Below are 18,187 nucleotides of genomic sequence, written 5' to 3'. Positions count from 1 at the left end.
CTTATGTTCATTTGAACCAAATGTGTCTCTTCTGATATCTCTCAAAGAATAACCTCACCATGGGCTCAGGTTATTATATCAACAACATGGATGCCGACCTTGACACATTCATCTTCTTAAATGTACAACATTTAATGAGCAAATACTTTGATTACTTCAACAAACATTTATTGATATGCTGACAACGTTGATATATTAGACAATGTTCTAGGCTCTTCTGATACAATAGGAAATAAAAACTGAGTCTTTGTTTGGCAGAATTTAAATTTAGTGGGTATATGTATTAGTCACTGTCCAGTCAGAACATAGAAATGAACATAGAACTTCTAAAGCATTATTAACTAACAGGCAACTAACTACTGGGAGTAAAGAGAACTCTAAAGGATACAAAAATAGCAGAAACAGAGAGCGGCTACTGCTTCCGGGGCTGAGAACATATGCATGCAAGGAACAAAGTTGGAAAAGATTTCCCTCCTTGAAAGGTTAGGATTCAGACTGTAATGGAAAGGATGTAGATGTAATCCCGTTGGATGGTAGAAGATTTAGTTGAGGTGCTACTGGCAAGCAAGAAGCTACTTGCTGGGGAGGAAGTGCTTAGAAGTCAACCTCTGAGTCACCAGAGAAACATCCTGGGACATTTCCTACTGGATTGCCACGGAGACTTGTTGAGAAGCTTTCCCTTGGGCATCTGGTAAATCTCGTTGGAATGTCACCTGCCGGGGTGGTGCTGAAAATTACTGGGACTCCCCCATCCTGTCCAGACCGTAAGATTCACTGGAAGGTGAATGCCACTGTATGTCTACATCCTTCATACCAATGGTGCTGAGCTCTGTGGGAGCAGAAAGCAAAGTGCACGGGAGCTAGAACTGCTCCCCTTGCAGTCTTCTTTGGTGTTGATGCTTACAGAGTTAACACTGCGCCAGCTGGCAAAGCAGAAATGCTGCAGGATTCAGATTCAGGATCACAAACAAGTCAAAGGAAGATGGATTCACTAAGAGGCAAAAAGCTGTTACGGGGCACAGTTCATTCTTTTGATTTTAATAACAAAGTAACAGTTTCCACTAAACCAGAGAGATATAATTAGTAAAAGTAAAATTGCCAACCATTCCCTAAAATGTGAAGGGACAGAGTCCCAAGACACATTTGATTCATTGTTGTGTGTGTGTGTGTGTGTGTGTGTGCTTAGCTGCTCAGTCATGACTGATTCTTCGAAACCTCGTGGACTGTAGCCCACCAGGCTCCTTTGTCCATGGGGATTCTCCAGGCAAGAATACTAGATGCCATGCCCTCCTCCAGGGGATCTTCCCAACCCAGGGTCAAACCCAGGTCTCCCACATTGCAGGTGGATTCTTTACCATCTGAGCCACAAGGGAAGCCCATGAATACTAGAGAGGGTAGCCTATCAGTTCTCCAAGGGATCTTCTTGATCCAGTAATCAAACCAGGGTCTTCTGCATTGCAGGCAGATTCTTTACCAGCTGCCAGGGAAGTCCAATCCATTGTTAACTATATTAAATCATTCTTCAAATTTTGTCACAGTCCTCTTGTATATGTCACCTAAAAACTAAATCATAAGGTTAGCCTGTGACAATTTGTATATAAATTAATAATAAGTAGAAGAAGACAAAAGAAGAAAATAATTAGCATATAGAAACACATGCATAGGCAAGCAAAGAAAAAATAAACAAAGCTCCATCTCATAATTGGTTACAAGTCTATAGTTGGTTTGTAATTGATCTATCTAGGACTACCTTCTTCAACTACCATTCCATATTACCTTACTCTCAATGAGGACCTCAATTAGTTGGTATTTCACCTGTCAAAGTCACCTAAACACTTGTTCTCAAAGGATTTGATTATCCAATAGTTCTGATTTTGAAGGTTGCTAAAGTTTTCTTAGTCTTCTTTTAAGTACCAAAAGACATCTCAGAGGATTCCCTGGGTTCTAACAAAGTTCTCTCCCCCCACCCCCCCTTGTGTAGCATTTACCCAATTTCTCCTCAGTAACTGGGATCACTTAGTGACTGAACAACGACAACCCTGGCCTCTTGGGTAACTGCTTTTCCTGCCTCTTGTTCAGTGGCATCAAGGCCCTAAATGGTCAAGCGGCAAATTCACCTTTTAATTTAATTAAGTGCTGCTGTGCTCCATGGTGGGAGCACTCTTCCCTTGGGACCTAAGTCCTCCAAACCACCAGAGCTCAGAGTTTCTCAGGAGAGAAAGCAACATGTGTGGGAGTGACTTAGAAACACAGAGGGAGGAGCCCTTCCAATGAACACTCTTAGATTCTAGGATCCACATTTTGTGGACCTAGGGGAGATGGCAGCATAATAGAATCTCTAATCCAAAGGATAAACAGCATCCTCTAGGACAGTTCCAGCCGCCTACTGACCAGCATGTTATCTGAGACTTCAGTAAACCATTGTGCATTTGGAGAAGGAGACGGTGAGGGGCAGGGAGGCCTGATGTGCTGCAGCCCACGGGGCTGCAAAGTCAGACACAACTGAGCGACTGTCAACAAGTGTCAACAGCCGCACGGCAGCCGCCAGGGTCTGTGCTTGTCTGCTCCAGTGAAGATAGCAGGTTTGGAGTAGTGGCTTCAGTTACATTCACTGTCTGATTAAGCTTATTATTCTCCACAGACATTTGCCAAGATACATCTTTTTTGTCAGAAAGCCAAACAGTTTATTTAGAGGAGAATATGATATGGCCAAAGGTCATAGTTTGTAGAATTCTACTTTATTGACTGCTCATATCTTTTATCCTGGTCACTGGTACATTGCTGTTATGCTTAATGAGTGATGTGCCCACATTGTTTTTGATGATAAAATATTGCCTCTTAATCTATGCTACCCAGAGCCCATACTTTCCATTGAGTTCAGAGAGATTATCTCAATGATGGTATTTTGATAGCCATAGATGATTTATAAAAGAGAATTACTATCAAGAATAAAAATGCTTGATTTGCTAATGTACTTCTCCAGACATTAGTGAAAGGAGTGTCTCTTGTGCTTCCTTGGACGATATATTTGGGGTAAATGCACAGGTCACATATGATAAGTCCATGCTCAACTCCCCTATATCCTTAAGACATGAATTTTTATAAAACTTAATTCCTGTATCCTTAAGACTTTTAGTTCTCTCACCACATGCCAGACAAGTTAGAAATATTAACCTCATCTATTATAGGACACAAGTGAATTAACATTTCCATCAGAAAGCTAAGAAAGTTGGTGACGCCACCTCCAGCTCCATGAAGTGATACATTTAATCTGGAACCTCTAGTAAATGCATCTCTATCAATGACCTATTAACATGATATATATCAGAGAAATCAATCATATATCTGTGAATCAGAGCACAGAAAACCCAGTTCTCCAGTTTTCAAACTGTGCTTTTAACTGAGAATTAAAGGACATGAGCTTGGCATTTTCTTTTTTGCAACTTTTGTAAATGTTTCACTGAAAATACTATGGTAAATAGTTTGATCTCCTTGAAATCCAATGAACTCTCAAGATCAAACCAGTTAATCCTAAAGGAAATCAACCCTGAAAATTCATTGGAAAAATCAATGCTAAAGCTGAAACTCCAATACTTTGGCCACCTGATGCAAAGAACAGACTCACTGGAAAAGACACTGATGTTGGAAAAGTGTGAAGGCAAAAGGAGAAGGGGACGACAGAGGATGAGATGGTTAGACGGCATCACTGAATCAATGGACGTGAATATGAGCAGATTCTGGGAGATACTGAAGGACAGAGAAGCCTGGCATCCAACAGTCCATGGGGTTGCAAAGAGTGGGACACAACTTATCAACTGAACAATGACAAAACCTGATGTGATTAAAGTAATCGGTCTTAAAATGGAGAGATTATCTTGCACTATCTGTGTGTGTCCAATGTAATTGCATTAGTCCTTAAAAATGGAGAAGCTTTCCCTTGTGTAATCAGAGAGAGATACGATTATGCAGGAAAAAATCATACAGCTCAGACTTCTGACAAAAAGAGGACTGTTACATAGTAAATTTTAGCTGCTTTAAGACCCCACATGTGTGGAAATTTCTTATAGCAACAATAAAAAACAATAAAAAACAAGTAATATAGTATTCTCTACTGTTCAGTTGTAATTCACTTTTTGGAATTAATAAGTCTTGGTATTCAAGTGAAAATTTATATCCTTTACATTAAGTTAAACAGCTATTCGGATTAGTAGTTTGCTCTCTGTCTTGTGATTGGACAGAACTGGCGGTGGGGATGGTTCCGTGGGACAGACCCTCAGAGATGGGGTTTTAGTGTCGCTTCATCTCAAGTTCCAGATCCTTTCCAGTGGAAAATGGGATTCTTGTAATCCATGGAATGCAGTGGATTATAAACAATGAAACTGCTCTTCCGGTCACTGATTGTGATCACGTACCACCAGCAACGATTGTCTTGAGTCTCAGCTGCTACAGTTGACTATTATGACAGTGGTCACGCATGCTAAGTCACTCAGTTGTGTCTGACTCTTTGCGACCCCATGGACTGTAGCCCACCAGGCTCCTTTGTCCATGGGATTCTCCAGGCAAGGACACTGGAGGGTGTTGCCATTTCCTATTCCAGAGGATCTTCCCAATCCAGGGATCAAACCACATCTTTTATGTCTCTGCACTGGCAGGCAGGTTCTTTACCACTAGCGCCCACTCCAGTATTCTTGCCTGGAGAATTCTGTGGACAGGGGAGGCTGGCGGGCTTCAGTCCATAGGGTTTCAAAGAGCAATGACTGAGCGACTAAACACATAAAGGTCAATAGGTCTGGAGCTTGGTAGGTTAGGTCAAGAGAAAGGATATTATGTTGAAGAGGTAGACAGAGGTCAGGTACCATAGGGCTCTTTAACTCAGGAACAGTGATGGAAGTGATGGAAAATGAAAAGATCATTTTTCTCTTTCTCTGTTTCTCTGTTTTGAGTTTCATCAGACTAGAATGTGGTTAACAAGTTTTGGTGAGGTAGTGACATGACCTGATTTATATGTTTTAAACAAAGCATTCTTATTAGTGTATGGAAAATAGATTGTGTCTGTTGATCTGTCTGCCCTTTGAAATGTGAGTTTTTTTTCTTTTTTTCTGGAAGGGTCTCTAACTTTATGGTCTTCTTCTTTAGTGGCTGGTACATTTCTTAAAGCTTAGTAGACACTGTGTAAAATTTTTGGAATAAGTGAATGAGTGAATAAATAAATAAAATAAATAGAACAAAATTATCTCTTAATAAGGAGTTGTCAATAGACAGAAAGGTGTGCCAAGTGGTAAGAAAAATGTGTAGTGAGGTCTCTGGGCACAGGCAGTCTCAGGCGGTGATGACAGAGACAGGAAGATTAGTCCAGTTACCAGGAGGCCTGTTCCCTGAATGCCTGCTGGCAGTCACTAAAAGAGTGAGCACCTGCTCGCCTTTGCTCAATTTTGGATTTCCTCCTGGGCATCAGTGTTGGGAGACACAAGTTAAATAAAATGGATGTATCGTTTCATCATGTTAATCTTAATAGCAATGGCTTTAACCAAATACAACTCAATAAGCAACCAAAGAGCTGGACCAGGATATTTTCTTTCTAGAGAACAGGCTCATTTATACATAAATCACTTTCTCACCCTTCATGACCTCATTTCTTTTCTCTAGCATACATTCTTTCCAAACTACTTTGTAAAGCAGAAGTATTTGGATCACATACAATTCTGCAGCTAATTGCAATTAATACTTTTTACTGAACTTATATTTTATTAAAGCATTAAGTGTGGATCATATGGTTGAAACAGCCAGGAGTAGAATATGAGTAGACCTCTTTGATACAGGCCCAAACGTTTTATCTAGTAGTTTTGATCTTGACTTTTCTTTTTGTTAGGGTTGAGAAATAAAGTGTTCTCTTTGCCTGTTTTCTGTTTCCTTTGTTAGTTCATTTTTCTCTTTCTCTGCTTCTTCTATATATTTTCAAATGGTGGCTTATCTTTTCTGTTATTCATGAATTCATTAATTCAGATCTTACTTTTGCCAGTAAACTTTGAGGTTTGCCTCCTCCCATAAGACTGATTTTCCCTATCATCAGTATTGTTTCTGGAGGAAACCAATCATCTTGGTCCCTTATGCCTTTTTATAACATTGTTTTTTAGACTAGGAAAGGAGAGAATTGCTGTGAAATGGGCAGTATAAAAATAAAAGAAAGCTAAGCAGTCAGGTGCTATAAAAAGTAGAAACATGTTTGCTGAAATGCCAGATGAGTATCCAATCTGGTTAAAAGAACTATGAGCATAGCACGGAGAGTTATGAATGCGCAAACACAAAAGAATTGCACAGTAGAAGTCACGTGAACTGGGAAGACGGATTTTACAAATTTTGAACCAAAAGTGGGTTCATGGTTATTTTCTTTTTAATTATAAAAGAAAAGCTGTCTACTAATATAGAGATGCGGGTAACAGTGCTCCTTCCACGTCATGATATGTTACCCCTTTGTTCACACTCTTCTCTCTGTCCTTTATTACAATTAGAAACTCTTATCCCTGGAGTTTTTGTATGTTCTTGGTCAAACTAATTTGGAGGTTTTAAAATAGATTTGGCGGCTATGATGATTGTATCTTTTTCTTATTTTGCATTATCTATTATATTTTCGTATTGGTTAATGCTGATGTAGAAAAATCTTAATGTTTTCTGTTTTTCTCTGTTTCTAAAATGAATTGTCAGTAGTGTATATAGGCAGAGAGAGACATCAGATTTAGTCAAGCTACTTTATATCTCCGTGTCTCAGGTGCCACATCTGTATCTCTAGTTCACAGGGCAGCAGAGATGACTCTAAATGATAGGAGGTAAATGTACTGAACTGTGACTGGCGCTGTTTACCTGTAGAATATATATTAGCCATTCTTCTTATTATTGCTTCACTCTTATTGCTTAATATATTAGCTATTTAGACAGAAACAAATTCTATTATTGTTCTAAAAAAATGACTTTATAAAATTTAAAATTTTGACAAATTGTGTTTAAAGAACAAATCACCACCTCCCAATTGGCAAATTGCACCTTTGAGGTGCAATTTCAAGTGTGATGTGTTATTTCAAGTACCGGCTTAACCCAGAAATGTGATTCTCAATTCTACATTTATTCTTGAGGTCATTCTAAGTTGTAGAAGTTAAGTGAGTTAAAATTTTCTTTCTTTTCATCAGAAGGAAATGGTCAAAGTGGATTGAAATCCTTTCATTATTTGTAAAATCCGTGGCTTGTAAACTGGATAACATTATTTTGTAAAGGTTTGTTATACACTTAACTTTCACTTCCCTCCATTCTAATTCTCCACAAAGTGACAGAAGATGACATGGTTAGATGGCATCACTGATTCAATGGACCTGAGTTTGAGCAGACTCTGGGAGACGTGAAGGACAGGGAAGTCTGACGTGCTTCAGTCCATGGGGTTGCAGACTCAGATGTGAATTAGCAACTGAACAACAACAGCGATGTGTTTGTACTAATTTTGAAGTTACATTAATAATTTCTAAATGAAGTTAAGCCAATATATACCACTTATTATTGACAAAAAAGTAAGTGTTTTTCTCCTTTTAGATTAGTGTCATTTCACAGGAGTTTCCTGGTGTTAGTCATTAACCTGCCAATCTTAAAGCAAGTATCATATTCTAAAATGCCTATTGAAAAACATGTTTAACTGTGAAGATTTTTTAAAACAACTTTACACATTTGTTTTCTTGAATATTTTCATGTCAGTGACCAGCACTTAAAACCTAGGAAAAATTAGGTAGGAAACAAAAAAGTACCAGACAATTAGGAGCTAAAGTCTCTATTACCTATATGTAAAGAAACTGCCTTGATCCTAGAAATATGAGAATGAACAAAGCCAGAGGATCCTGGTGATATTTTGTACCTGAAGTGTAGCATAGAGTCTCTGTTAAAGACATGGTAGAACAGTCATTAGAACCAACCTGCTGGGGGAGGGATAGATTAGGAGTGTGGGATTAACATACACACAATCCCATATACAAAATAGATAATCAGCAAGGGCCCACTATATAGAACAGGGAACTCAGCTCAATATTCTGTAATAACCTATATAAGAAAAGGATCTGAAAGAATGGATACATGCATATGTATAACTGAATCACTCTGCTCAATCTGAAACTAACACGGCACTGTTAATCAATTATAACCCAATATAAAGTAAACATTAAATTTAAAAAATAAAGATAAAAAGAAGTCCACATGATTGTGATTGTGCACTTTCTGAATCTCTGTAATCCCGGAGAGTAGCTCAGAAGTGCTGAGGATCAAGGTTGAAAAGGTGGACAGATGTGTAGCAGTGCTAATACTGAGAAGAGCTTCTGTGTATTCAGCATTTACAACATACAATCACCCAGCTTCAAACTCTTGGACTCAAATGTTTGACATGATACTTGTAATTATTCAAATAAAATTCAGGCTGAACAGTTTTAATGGACAGGAAGGAATTATCCTCAAGGAAAACATTTAAACTACAGAAACACAGAGAGTCCCCAATCAATATAATAATAGAGTATGACCTTTGTGTTAAGGTAAATACTATAGATAGGGTATGGCTAACAAAAACAAATGTTAAATGCTATTCAATCTAAAGGTCTATTTATAGTATGAATACTTTCCATTCCAATATTAAAGTATATAACATGTACACTTGTGTTCTCTGAGAATGCTTTCCTCTTAGGTAATGAATATATGCCTGGACTTTGTCACCAGCTTTATTGAGAGCTTAATATATTGAAATATTCAATGTATAACATCTATTACAGTGAAAGTGAGAAAGTGAAAGTGTCAGTCGCATCTGATTGTTTGCAACCCCATGGGCCGTAGAGTGCCAGGCCCCTCAGTTCATGGGATTCTCCAGGCAAGCACTGCAGTGGGTAGACGTTTCCGTATCCAGGGATCTTCCTGACCTAGGGGTTGAACTCAGGCCTCCTGCATTGCAGGCAGATTCTTTACCATCTGAGTCTCCAGGGAAGCCCATCTGTCACAGTACCGGGGGGTCTAAGGGAACCTAAACATATACTCCTTAATTTGAATTGAGTTGTGTTTTATAAGTACATTTGCAAGCATGTGTTTTTCCTGTGATAACTGTAATAAGTAAAGGAAAATCAGGTGCATAAGCAGGCTAAAATAATCTTCCCCCCAATTCAAATACCTGTATATTTATTACTAGAAAGTACAGTCAGCCAAATATTTTCTAATGCAAGTGTAATAGTGCTCCTAGAAACTACAGGCTATCCACACACAGCCTTTCCTAGTTTTTTTACTAAAAGAGATATTATTGGAATACAATAGTTGCTAATGGGCTGTTGAACAACAGGACTGAAAGGAAGCTAGACTGGGGAGATATGTGCCAATTAGCAAGTTCTTCCAGTAGCCACAGAGCAAAGTACTGGTTGCCCCAGGCATATATCTAAGCAACAGTGAAAGAGGACTCAACTCTGAAAAAGGCCACACCTGAATTTCTGCCTCATGGAAGATATCACGGTGTTTGATCAAGTTATAATCAGTATGATATATGGCAAAAAACTTTTCCATTTTGAAAAACTAAAAAGATTGTGAATGTTATTCTCTTACAAGAATTTTACTTGAAAAAGTAAACATATTGCCCAAGTAGAGAATAAAGCACAACGCTTCAGGAGAGTGAGAGGAGTTTTGAGGCATCTCAGACTCTAAATTTTAAGAAACAATAACAAACTCTCAGAGAAGAGCCAGCTAACTTCATATTTACACATGAAGTATGACCAGCGACTCCAAAACAATGTGAGGGTGAATTTACAATTTAGCTCAGGGTGCGCGTTGCATGATGTAGATGAATCAAACAATAGGCAATAAATTTCAGGGAGAGTTAGGTTTTCGTTCTGGTGGTGTAAATCACAGGTGGGCCCCCATTACAGAGGGATACATTGCCGGAATGATAAAAGCAGTGAAGTAAAAAAGTCTTATCCTGCTTTAAGTATCTGAGCTTCAGAAGAAAGAGAAACTCAGTGGGGGAGATATCAACTGGTGATCGGAACAGAAAAGAACTAATCCCAGTGCCAGAAATAAAAGGAGGCCTCAAAGCAAAGGCACCTGTGTGACCGACATTAACCATCCCAGGGTGAAATGAATCAATCCAGCTTCCAATTTGTGACCAGGCTGTAGAAATGGATCTAGAAAAATCAAAGGGGATTGGTCAGGGGAGGCGGGAGGGGGAGCCTGCTGGGTAGCTGTTTGATCAAGCTCAGCTTTGCTCCATCAGATGAGAAAAATCAAACAGTTTTGCTGCGTGGTGGTGGAACACTTATGGATTTTAATTCTGCTGGGATGCACACGCTAATTTTGGCTAGGAGTGGAGTGAGACAGACCGTGTCTCTTACATTTCTAATCTGTATTTAACAAACATTCAACTTCATTCCTTTCATGGATCTGAAGAGCTAGAAACTCAGAATTCATAAGGTTGTATAAGTAAAATCAAATAGTTTGAATCAAAGATATATTTGTATGTTTGAAGGGTCATGTGCATTTTTAAAGCCTAAATAAGCCTACATAAAACCATTTAATAGAAAAGCAAAATAAAACTCTTTTAATATAAGGTTTTATTACAATTTACAATGCCCTTGTTCCTTCCTCAGGGAAAACTAATATTTCTGTATAAAATCTGCATGTCTATAAATCTTCTGAATACAGTAAAAAATTACTTTTCAGTAAATCTACTAGTAAACAATAAAACACATTTCCAAAGTTGGTAGATAAATAGGTCAGGAAAATTTCATGAGTCATTCACAGGGTTATTAAAAATTACAGTGATACATTGTTAAGGAATTTCTTTTCATTATTTTCAGTAAGGTTTTTATTCAAAGATGCATATTCATGAAAAAAATAAAAACCACTTCTTTCAGACTTTCCTCAAGATACACGGGCTGCTAAGTGTGTAGAGGACATATAGATTGAATGGCCAAAAAATTATATCAAATTTTATGGTCATTTAAAGTCAAAGGTAAAGGGAGAGAATAAGAGTTATTTGTGAACAAAAATATTCATTTTGATAATGTATCCATAGGTGAGATCGGGGATTCAGATTCTCTGCAGAATCTTGTGTTTATCAGGGGGTCTCATCTTACATGATAATGTGATAATAGCTTACATTTCTTTAGCTACAATTAACCATTTCAGAAGGGATCGCGGTCAGGCAAAAGAGGACCATGAAATTTGTATGTTTGTATATTATAATTGAACTTTATTGTTCAGTTAACTTGGTGGAAAAATAGTACTAATAATGGTGGTATTGCCACTGGATAGTATTTGGGTAATAATTAATATAAAAAATGCATCTGCAATCAGATCCCAGCTTTGCCACTGTCCAGTTGTATAATCTTGAGAAAGTCACTACGTGGTGAGCTTCAGTTTCCTCATCTACTAAATAAGAATGAAAATGTAAATGCAAAACAAAATGCAACACTTTAGGCATCTGAAGCACAAACTAATATTTAATTCTTATTAATGACATTAGGCTTCCCTCGTGGCTCAAACTGCAAAGAGTTGCCTGCAATGTGGGAGACCCAGGTTTGATCCCCTGGTTGGGAAGATCCCCTGGAGAAGGACATGGCAACCCACTCCAGTATTCTTGCTGGAGAATCCCATGGACAGAGGCGCGTGGCAGGCTACAGTCCATGGGTCACAAAGAGTCAGACACACGACTGAGTGACTAACACACACAATGACATTACTTTATGTGATCACAATAATTGATTAGTAGGAGTATATATGTACACGTATATATATATATATATATATATATTAATTGAAGTACAATGTAAGTTATTAGATATCAGAGAATGACACACATCTTTTTCTCAACTTTCTTGGGCTCAGTCACTCAGTCATGTCTTCGCAACCCCATTGTAGCCCTGCAGGCTCCTCTGCCCATAGAATCTTCCAGGCAAGAATTCAGGAGTGGTTTGCCATGTCCTACTCTAGGAGACCTTCCTGACCCAGGAATGGAAGCTGCATCTCTTGTGTCTCCTGCATGGGTAGGCAGAGTCTTTACCAATGTGCCACATGGGAAGTTCCAACTTTTTTAGGACAATGGTAATAGATAGCATGGCTCTATTCCCAGGTCAGGAAGATCCGCTGGAGAAGGAAATGGCAAATACTGGGCTTCCCTGATGGCTCAGCAGTAAAGAATCTGCTTGCCAATGCAGAAGACAAGGGTTTGATTCCTTGGTTGGGTTCGATTCCTTGGTTTGATTCCTTCTTCCCCTGGAGAAGGAAATGGCAACCCATTCCAGTATTCTTGCCTGAGAAGCCCCATGGATAGAGAAGCCTGGCAGGCTATAGTCCATTGGACTGCAAAGAGATGGACACAACTTATTGATTAAATAACAACAAATAGACAATATTAGAGAGAAGAAAAAGCTTATTTCATTTACTTGGATTTGTATTTACACAATTTTGTGGCTGTATGAAGTGTTCAGAGTGTATATCACTCTATGGAAAATGGTAGAGCTTTATTTAATTGATGAATGCCTTACTAATTTGAAGTGCTTCATTAGAAGAACTTTAGTAAATTATTTGCAAGAACAGCAGGATTGCTCATGCATAAACTTAATGAACTAACTAGAAAACAAATTGGTAAGATTATTAATGAGATGTTTATCCAAGAATTCTTTAGTGACTTTTGGAGGCCTGGAGTGCTGCAGTCCATGGGGTTACAAAGAGTCAGACACCACTGAGCGACTGAACTGAACTGAACAGGACCTTTAGAAGACTTTAGTGAATTTTCTCAAATTCTCATTTGTCTGCACTTGTCAAGAGTGGCACATGCAGGATGTAAAGAAAATGCGATCACCATTAGTAACATTTATAGTAGTTCACATTGAAATTAATCTATTCAATATCATGATAAAAACCAGTACTAGTGAGGAAGACTGTTTTTTAGTCAGACTAGAATTATGTCAATCATATTTAACCAGGTTTAACTAATCTGATTTTTTTGGATTATCATCATATAATTTCCAAAAGCTTAGACTGTGGCAAGGAATTTGCCAAGGTGAATGTCGTGACATTAAAATTTTATTCAAAAATGCATGTTAAGCCTGCATCCTGTTTTTGACACTTTGCCAAAACTTTGCAGCACAAAAATGAGTAAGACATTCCTTTCCTCCCTGTCAAATATAGAGGACAGACAAGGAATCGCAAATGAGAATACAGACCACTGTCATCCTGGAAAATTAAGTTTTGACAATGTATGCATTGTTTAATGATTTGCTCATTGAAAGAAGTTCCTATGTAAGAAATTAAAGAAAAGCATGAGTTAAAATATGAGATATTTTTCACCACATGTACAGTGAATCGCAACCTCTTTTACCACAACAAAACACTCCTTTTTAAGTATTAGATTTCACCCTTATAATTTTTGTGAGCCTAACAGTGTAGAAGTTACAACTAGTTCATTGAAATTTACGTGACACATGAAATACCTTTGCGGTTCTGGGCTAAGTTTCCATTCCCAGGATGAACTCAGATGGTGCAGTTCATATGCATCTTTAAAAGTAAACTTAATTTGAAGTATAGCACACTTACAGAAGAAGGCACAGATCATGTTTTTATTTAGGTCAATGCATCATGTCCAAGTGAGCACCATTTAACCATTCCACTGGCTGATATATAGACTATTATCAAGTCAAAGCCTCTCTCATGCCCTTTCCTGGTCTCTACTCCCACCCATCTTCTTGGGGGTAATGATATTCTAACACAAACTGCTTTTGCTCATGTTTCTGAGATTTATCATTATTGAGTTTAGCAGTAAATTGTTCATATCCATTGCTACAGAATAACTGGTGATATGAACATATCCCAATATATTTATTCATTCTACTGTTATTTGATATTTGTATACTAGAGTTTGGGCTTATTGTGAATAATGCTCCTTGGGATACTGTTGTATATGACTTTCAAAGGCATTTCTCTTGGATATATATTCAAAAGTGGAAAGAGTTTTCTGTAGGATTTATATGTCAAGTATACGCAATAATCATATTCTTTTGGCTTGTCTTTCACTATTTAAATGTCACATTTTATAAACATGATGTCTCATTTTAAATTAAACTTTTTGTGAAATGAATAGATTTTCTTAAAGAGCATTTTCAGTTTTATAGAAAAAGTGAGTAGAAAGCACAGAGGGTTCCCATTCGTAATCTAATTTAATTCTGTTCAATTTGGTAATATATTTCTTCATCGCTAAAGTTTATGTGTTCTGTTTAAAAAATAGCAAATTCAGATTATATCTAGCTATGTCAAGAACATTTTGTTTTCTCTTTTACATCTGGATTTACAATCCACATAAAGTTTTCAGCACGATGCATTTCCCCATTGATCTGCCACGGTCACTGTTGCCATCGGTCACGTATCACATCTGCATATCTATTTCTGAAGCCTGTTCTCAGTCCTTTAACAATTCGTCAACCTTTGCACTATTGCACTGTTTTAATTACTTGTATCTTATTAAGTGTTGGTGCACAATTGTTATACATCTCTGTTTTATTCTTATTTTATTTAGATTGCTTCTTGATTCTTAAGACCTCTCTACCTTGTTTTGTGGGGTGACATTCTCCTTGCTCTCCCTTGCCCCTTTCTGAAATTGATAAAAGCAAAGAAACATAGATAACTTGATGCACTGAGCATAATGAAATACATTTATGCCATCATATTTGTTACACTCCTGCATCCCCTATGGAGAGTGACCCATATTTGTTTACTTATCTCTCTCTTTTATTAATTACTTTTAAAAATTTATTAATAGGCTTTTTACTTTACTCTCTGCCATCATCATTGTAGAAAACCTTCTCTATTAGGCTTTGAACTGTTTCTCCCTTAAACTCACACGATGAAGTCCAATCCTCCCAGAATCTCAGAATGTGACCTTGTTTGAAAATAGTGTCATTGCAAATCTAACTGGTTAAGATGAAGTCCTGCAAGAGTAGATACTCACATCTGTAAACACACGTGAACATGAAGGCAGAGATCAAGGTGAAACAGTTATAATCCAAGCACTTACAGAAATTGCTAGCAAACCCCCAGAAGCTGGCTGAGAGCCACAGAATACAGTCTTCCTCACAGTCTCAGAAGGAGCCAATACAGCCACCACTGTGGCTCAGACTTCTAGCCTCCATAACTGTGAAAAAATAAATTTTTGTTGTTCAGACTTCCTAGTCTATGGTACTTTGTTAAGAAAGACTTCACAAACTGAAATATCCTTCAAGACGGACATGTACAATACTGGATTCTCAGTTCATGTCTCCTTACTAGCAATCAGCTCTGTGCTTTAATTATTCATTGACATTGCTACCAATGAGAGCATTACATCATCTTACTTTACCTCCTGAATGATTGATTCAAAGATTTTTGGCAAAATGCCCTTTTTCAATATGTGTGTTTTTCCAAAAAGAAGAAGGAAAAGTGTTAGTCGCTCAGTCATGTAGTCGTGTCCACCTCTTTGCAGCTCGATGGACTGTGGCCCACCAGGCTCCTCTGTCCATGGGATTCTCCAGGCAAGAGTACTGGGTGGGTTGCCATGCCCTTCTCCAGGGGATTTTCCTGACCAAGGTATTGAACCTGGGTCTCCCACATTGCAGGCAGATTCTTTACCATCTGAGCTGCCAGGGAAGCCCATGTTCTTCCAGACTAGGTCATAGATGTGGTGGTGATTTAGTCTCTAAGCCGTGTCTGACTCTTTGCGACTCCATGGACTGTAGCCCACTAGGCTCCTCTGTCCATGGAATTTTCCAGGCAAGGATACTGGAGTGAGTTGCCATTTCCTTCTCCAGGGGATCTTCCTGACCCAGGGATTGAATTTGCATTTCCTACATTGCAGGAGGATTCTTTACCTCTGAGCCACCAGGAGAGCCCAGATCATAAATGCTACCCACTAATGACCTTTTTACTCCTCATTATTTCATTTCCTTCCTTAGATAATTTATGATTCTATGATTCTAATAAAAATAATCATGATTCTAATAAAATTGTTACCAATACATTTATCAATATTCAGTGTGTTGCACCTATATGGCAAATATTCAGTCATGGGAAAAATCAGAAAGCTGTTTTGTTCCTTCCAATATAAGAATATCCAAATGCTGCAAATCTAAGTACAACACAGGGGATCAAATGGAGCAGAGAAAATAAACAGCATTAAAAGTCAAAATATATATAATTTTACCAACTAAAACTAAATGATTTGTTTAAACACATAGATATCCATATTAGAATTTTAATTAAAAAAAACTCACTCCTACTGTCTACAAATAATATGCCTACACCTAAATTAGACACCTGAATTAAAGAATGGAAAAGAAAATAGCAATTAAATAATAAAGCTGCTGCTGCTGCTAAGTCGCATCAGTTGTGTCTGATTCTGTGCGACCCCATAGATGGCAGCCCACCAGGCTCCTCCGTCCCTGGGATTCTCCAGGCAAGAGTACTGGAGTGGGTTGCCATTGCCTTCTCCAATAAAGCTGAACCAAGTACAAAAATATTGCACGCGAAGTTGCTTCAGTCATATCCGACTCTTTGCATCCCTGTGGACTGTAGCCTGCCAGGCTCTTCTAACCCTGGGATTCTCCAAGCAAGAATACTGTGGGTTACCATCTTTTTTCCCAGGGGATATTCCCGACCCAGGGATTGAACCCAGGTCTCCTGCATTGCAGGCTGATTTTTTTTTTTTTTTACCAGCTATGCTACAAGGAAAGCCCAAGAACACTGCAGTGTGTTGTCTAGCTCTTCTATACGGGATCTTCCCAACCCAAGAATTGAACCAGGGTCTCCTGCATTGCAGGTGGATTCTTTACCAGCTGAGCCACCAGGATCAAGTTGGTGACATGGCAGGCTCCTGAATTTCCCTCTTCCCATGGACACTACAGTTGACACAACTACACAGTGAGCAACTTCTTCTGGAAGAAATCTGGAAGCTAGCTGAGTGACTACTACTCAGAGGACCAGTGAGAAAACACCCACATCAAACATGTGGCAAACTCTACGATGTGCTCTCACCGCAAGCCTCCCTCCTCTCACAGCTCATCCACTGCCAACTGAGGAAAAGCTTGCAGCCTGAACGTTACAAGTTCTGTTTTACTTGGAGACCTTGCTGAGGCCTGTAGCCCAGGAGACAGCATCTAACACAGCTCTGAGCACGTTGTTTAGATGCTCAGTCATGTCTGACTCTTTGTGGCCCCATGGACTGTAGCCACAAGGCTCCTGTGCCTGTGGGGTTTCCCAGGCACGAACACTGGAGTGGGTTGCCATTTCCTCCTCCAGGGGATCTTCCTGACCCAGGGATCGAACCCTCCTTCACAGCCCTACGTCGTCGTCTCCAACCACCAGAGCTCCCTCGACCTGCTTGGGCTGATGGAGGTGCTGCCAGGCCGCTGTGTGCCCATTGCCAAGCGGGAGCTGCTGTGGGCCGGCTCTGCTGGGCTGGCCTGCTGGCTGGCGGGAGTCATCTTCATTGACCGGAAGCGCACTGGGGATGCCATCAGTGTCATGTCTGAGGTCGCCCAGACCCTGCTTACACAGGACGTACGGGTCTGGGTTTTTCCCGAGGGCACAAGAAATCACAACGGCTCCATGCTGCCCTTCAAACGTGGCGCCTTCCACCTCGCAGTGCAGGCCCAGGTTCCCATCGTGCCCATCATCATGTCCTCCTACCAAGACTTCTACTGCAAGAAGGAGCGCCGCTTCACTTCGGGGCGATGTCAGGTCCGGGTGCTGCCCCCAGTGCCCACAGAAGGGCTGACACCAGATGACGTCCCAGCTCTGGCCGACAGAGTCCGGCACTCCATGCTCACTGTTTTCCGGGAAATCTCCACTGATGGCAGGGGTGGTGGTGACTGTCTGAAGAAGCCCGGAGGGGTGGGCGAGACCCGGCTCTGAGCTCCCTTCCCATCTTCCCTCCCCACCCCCCCCCGCCCACCCCCACCTTCTCCACACCTCCCAGCCCACCGGCCTGAAGCCGGGCCAAGCTCCTCATTTCCCCTCTCCCCACTTGTTCTCCTCTTTGGAATCTTCAACTTCTGAAGTGAATGTGGTCACAGCACCGCTCCCTGCCCCCGTCCCAGCCCCCCTCCCCACAGACTCCATTGCCTCGGCGCAGTCTCCACTCTGACCCCTGCCTCCTGTACCATCTTGT

General features: G+C 39.7%; 1 protein-coding gene across 1 annotated transcript; it reads left to right on the top strand.

The window, feature by feature from the left end:
- The first annotated feature begins 706 nt into the window (after positions 1-706).
- LOC133042237 (1-acyl-sn-glycerol-3-phosphate acyltransferase alpha-like) lies at positions 707-17,970 on the top strand. Its single transcript, XM_061122772.1, has 2 exons — positions 707-793; positions 17,335-17,970. Exons 1-2 carry the CDS (start codon positions 707-709, stop codon positions 17,929-17,931), a joined length of 684 nt encoding a protein of 227 aa, XP_060978755.1. The 3' UTR covers positions 17,932-17,970.
- The last annotated feature ends 217 nt before the right edge of the window (positions 17,971-18,187 follow it).

The sequence above is a fragment of the Dama dama genome, chromosome 21 (genome assembly GCF_033118175.1).
Source record: "Dama dama isolate Ldn47 chromosome 21, ASM3311817v1, whole genome shotgun sequence".
Classification (NCBI taxonomy): Eukaryota; Metazoa; Chordata; class Mammalia; order Artiodactyla; family Cervidae; genus Dama; species Dama dama.
This window is presented reverse-complemented; position numbering and strand designations above follow the sequence as displayed.

Bases quoted from the DNA above. Each gene is read 5' to 3' on its own strand.
- LOC133042237 (XM_061122772.1), top strand. From the start codon at position 707: ATGTCACCTGCCGGGGTGGTGCTGAAAATTACTGGGACTCCCCCATCC. The intron at 794-17,334 runs GTATGTCTACAT...TTCCTGACCCAG, and splicing joins ACTGGAAGGTGAATGCCACT to GGATCGAACCCTCCTTCACA.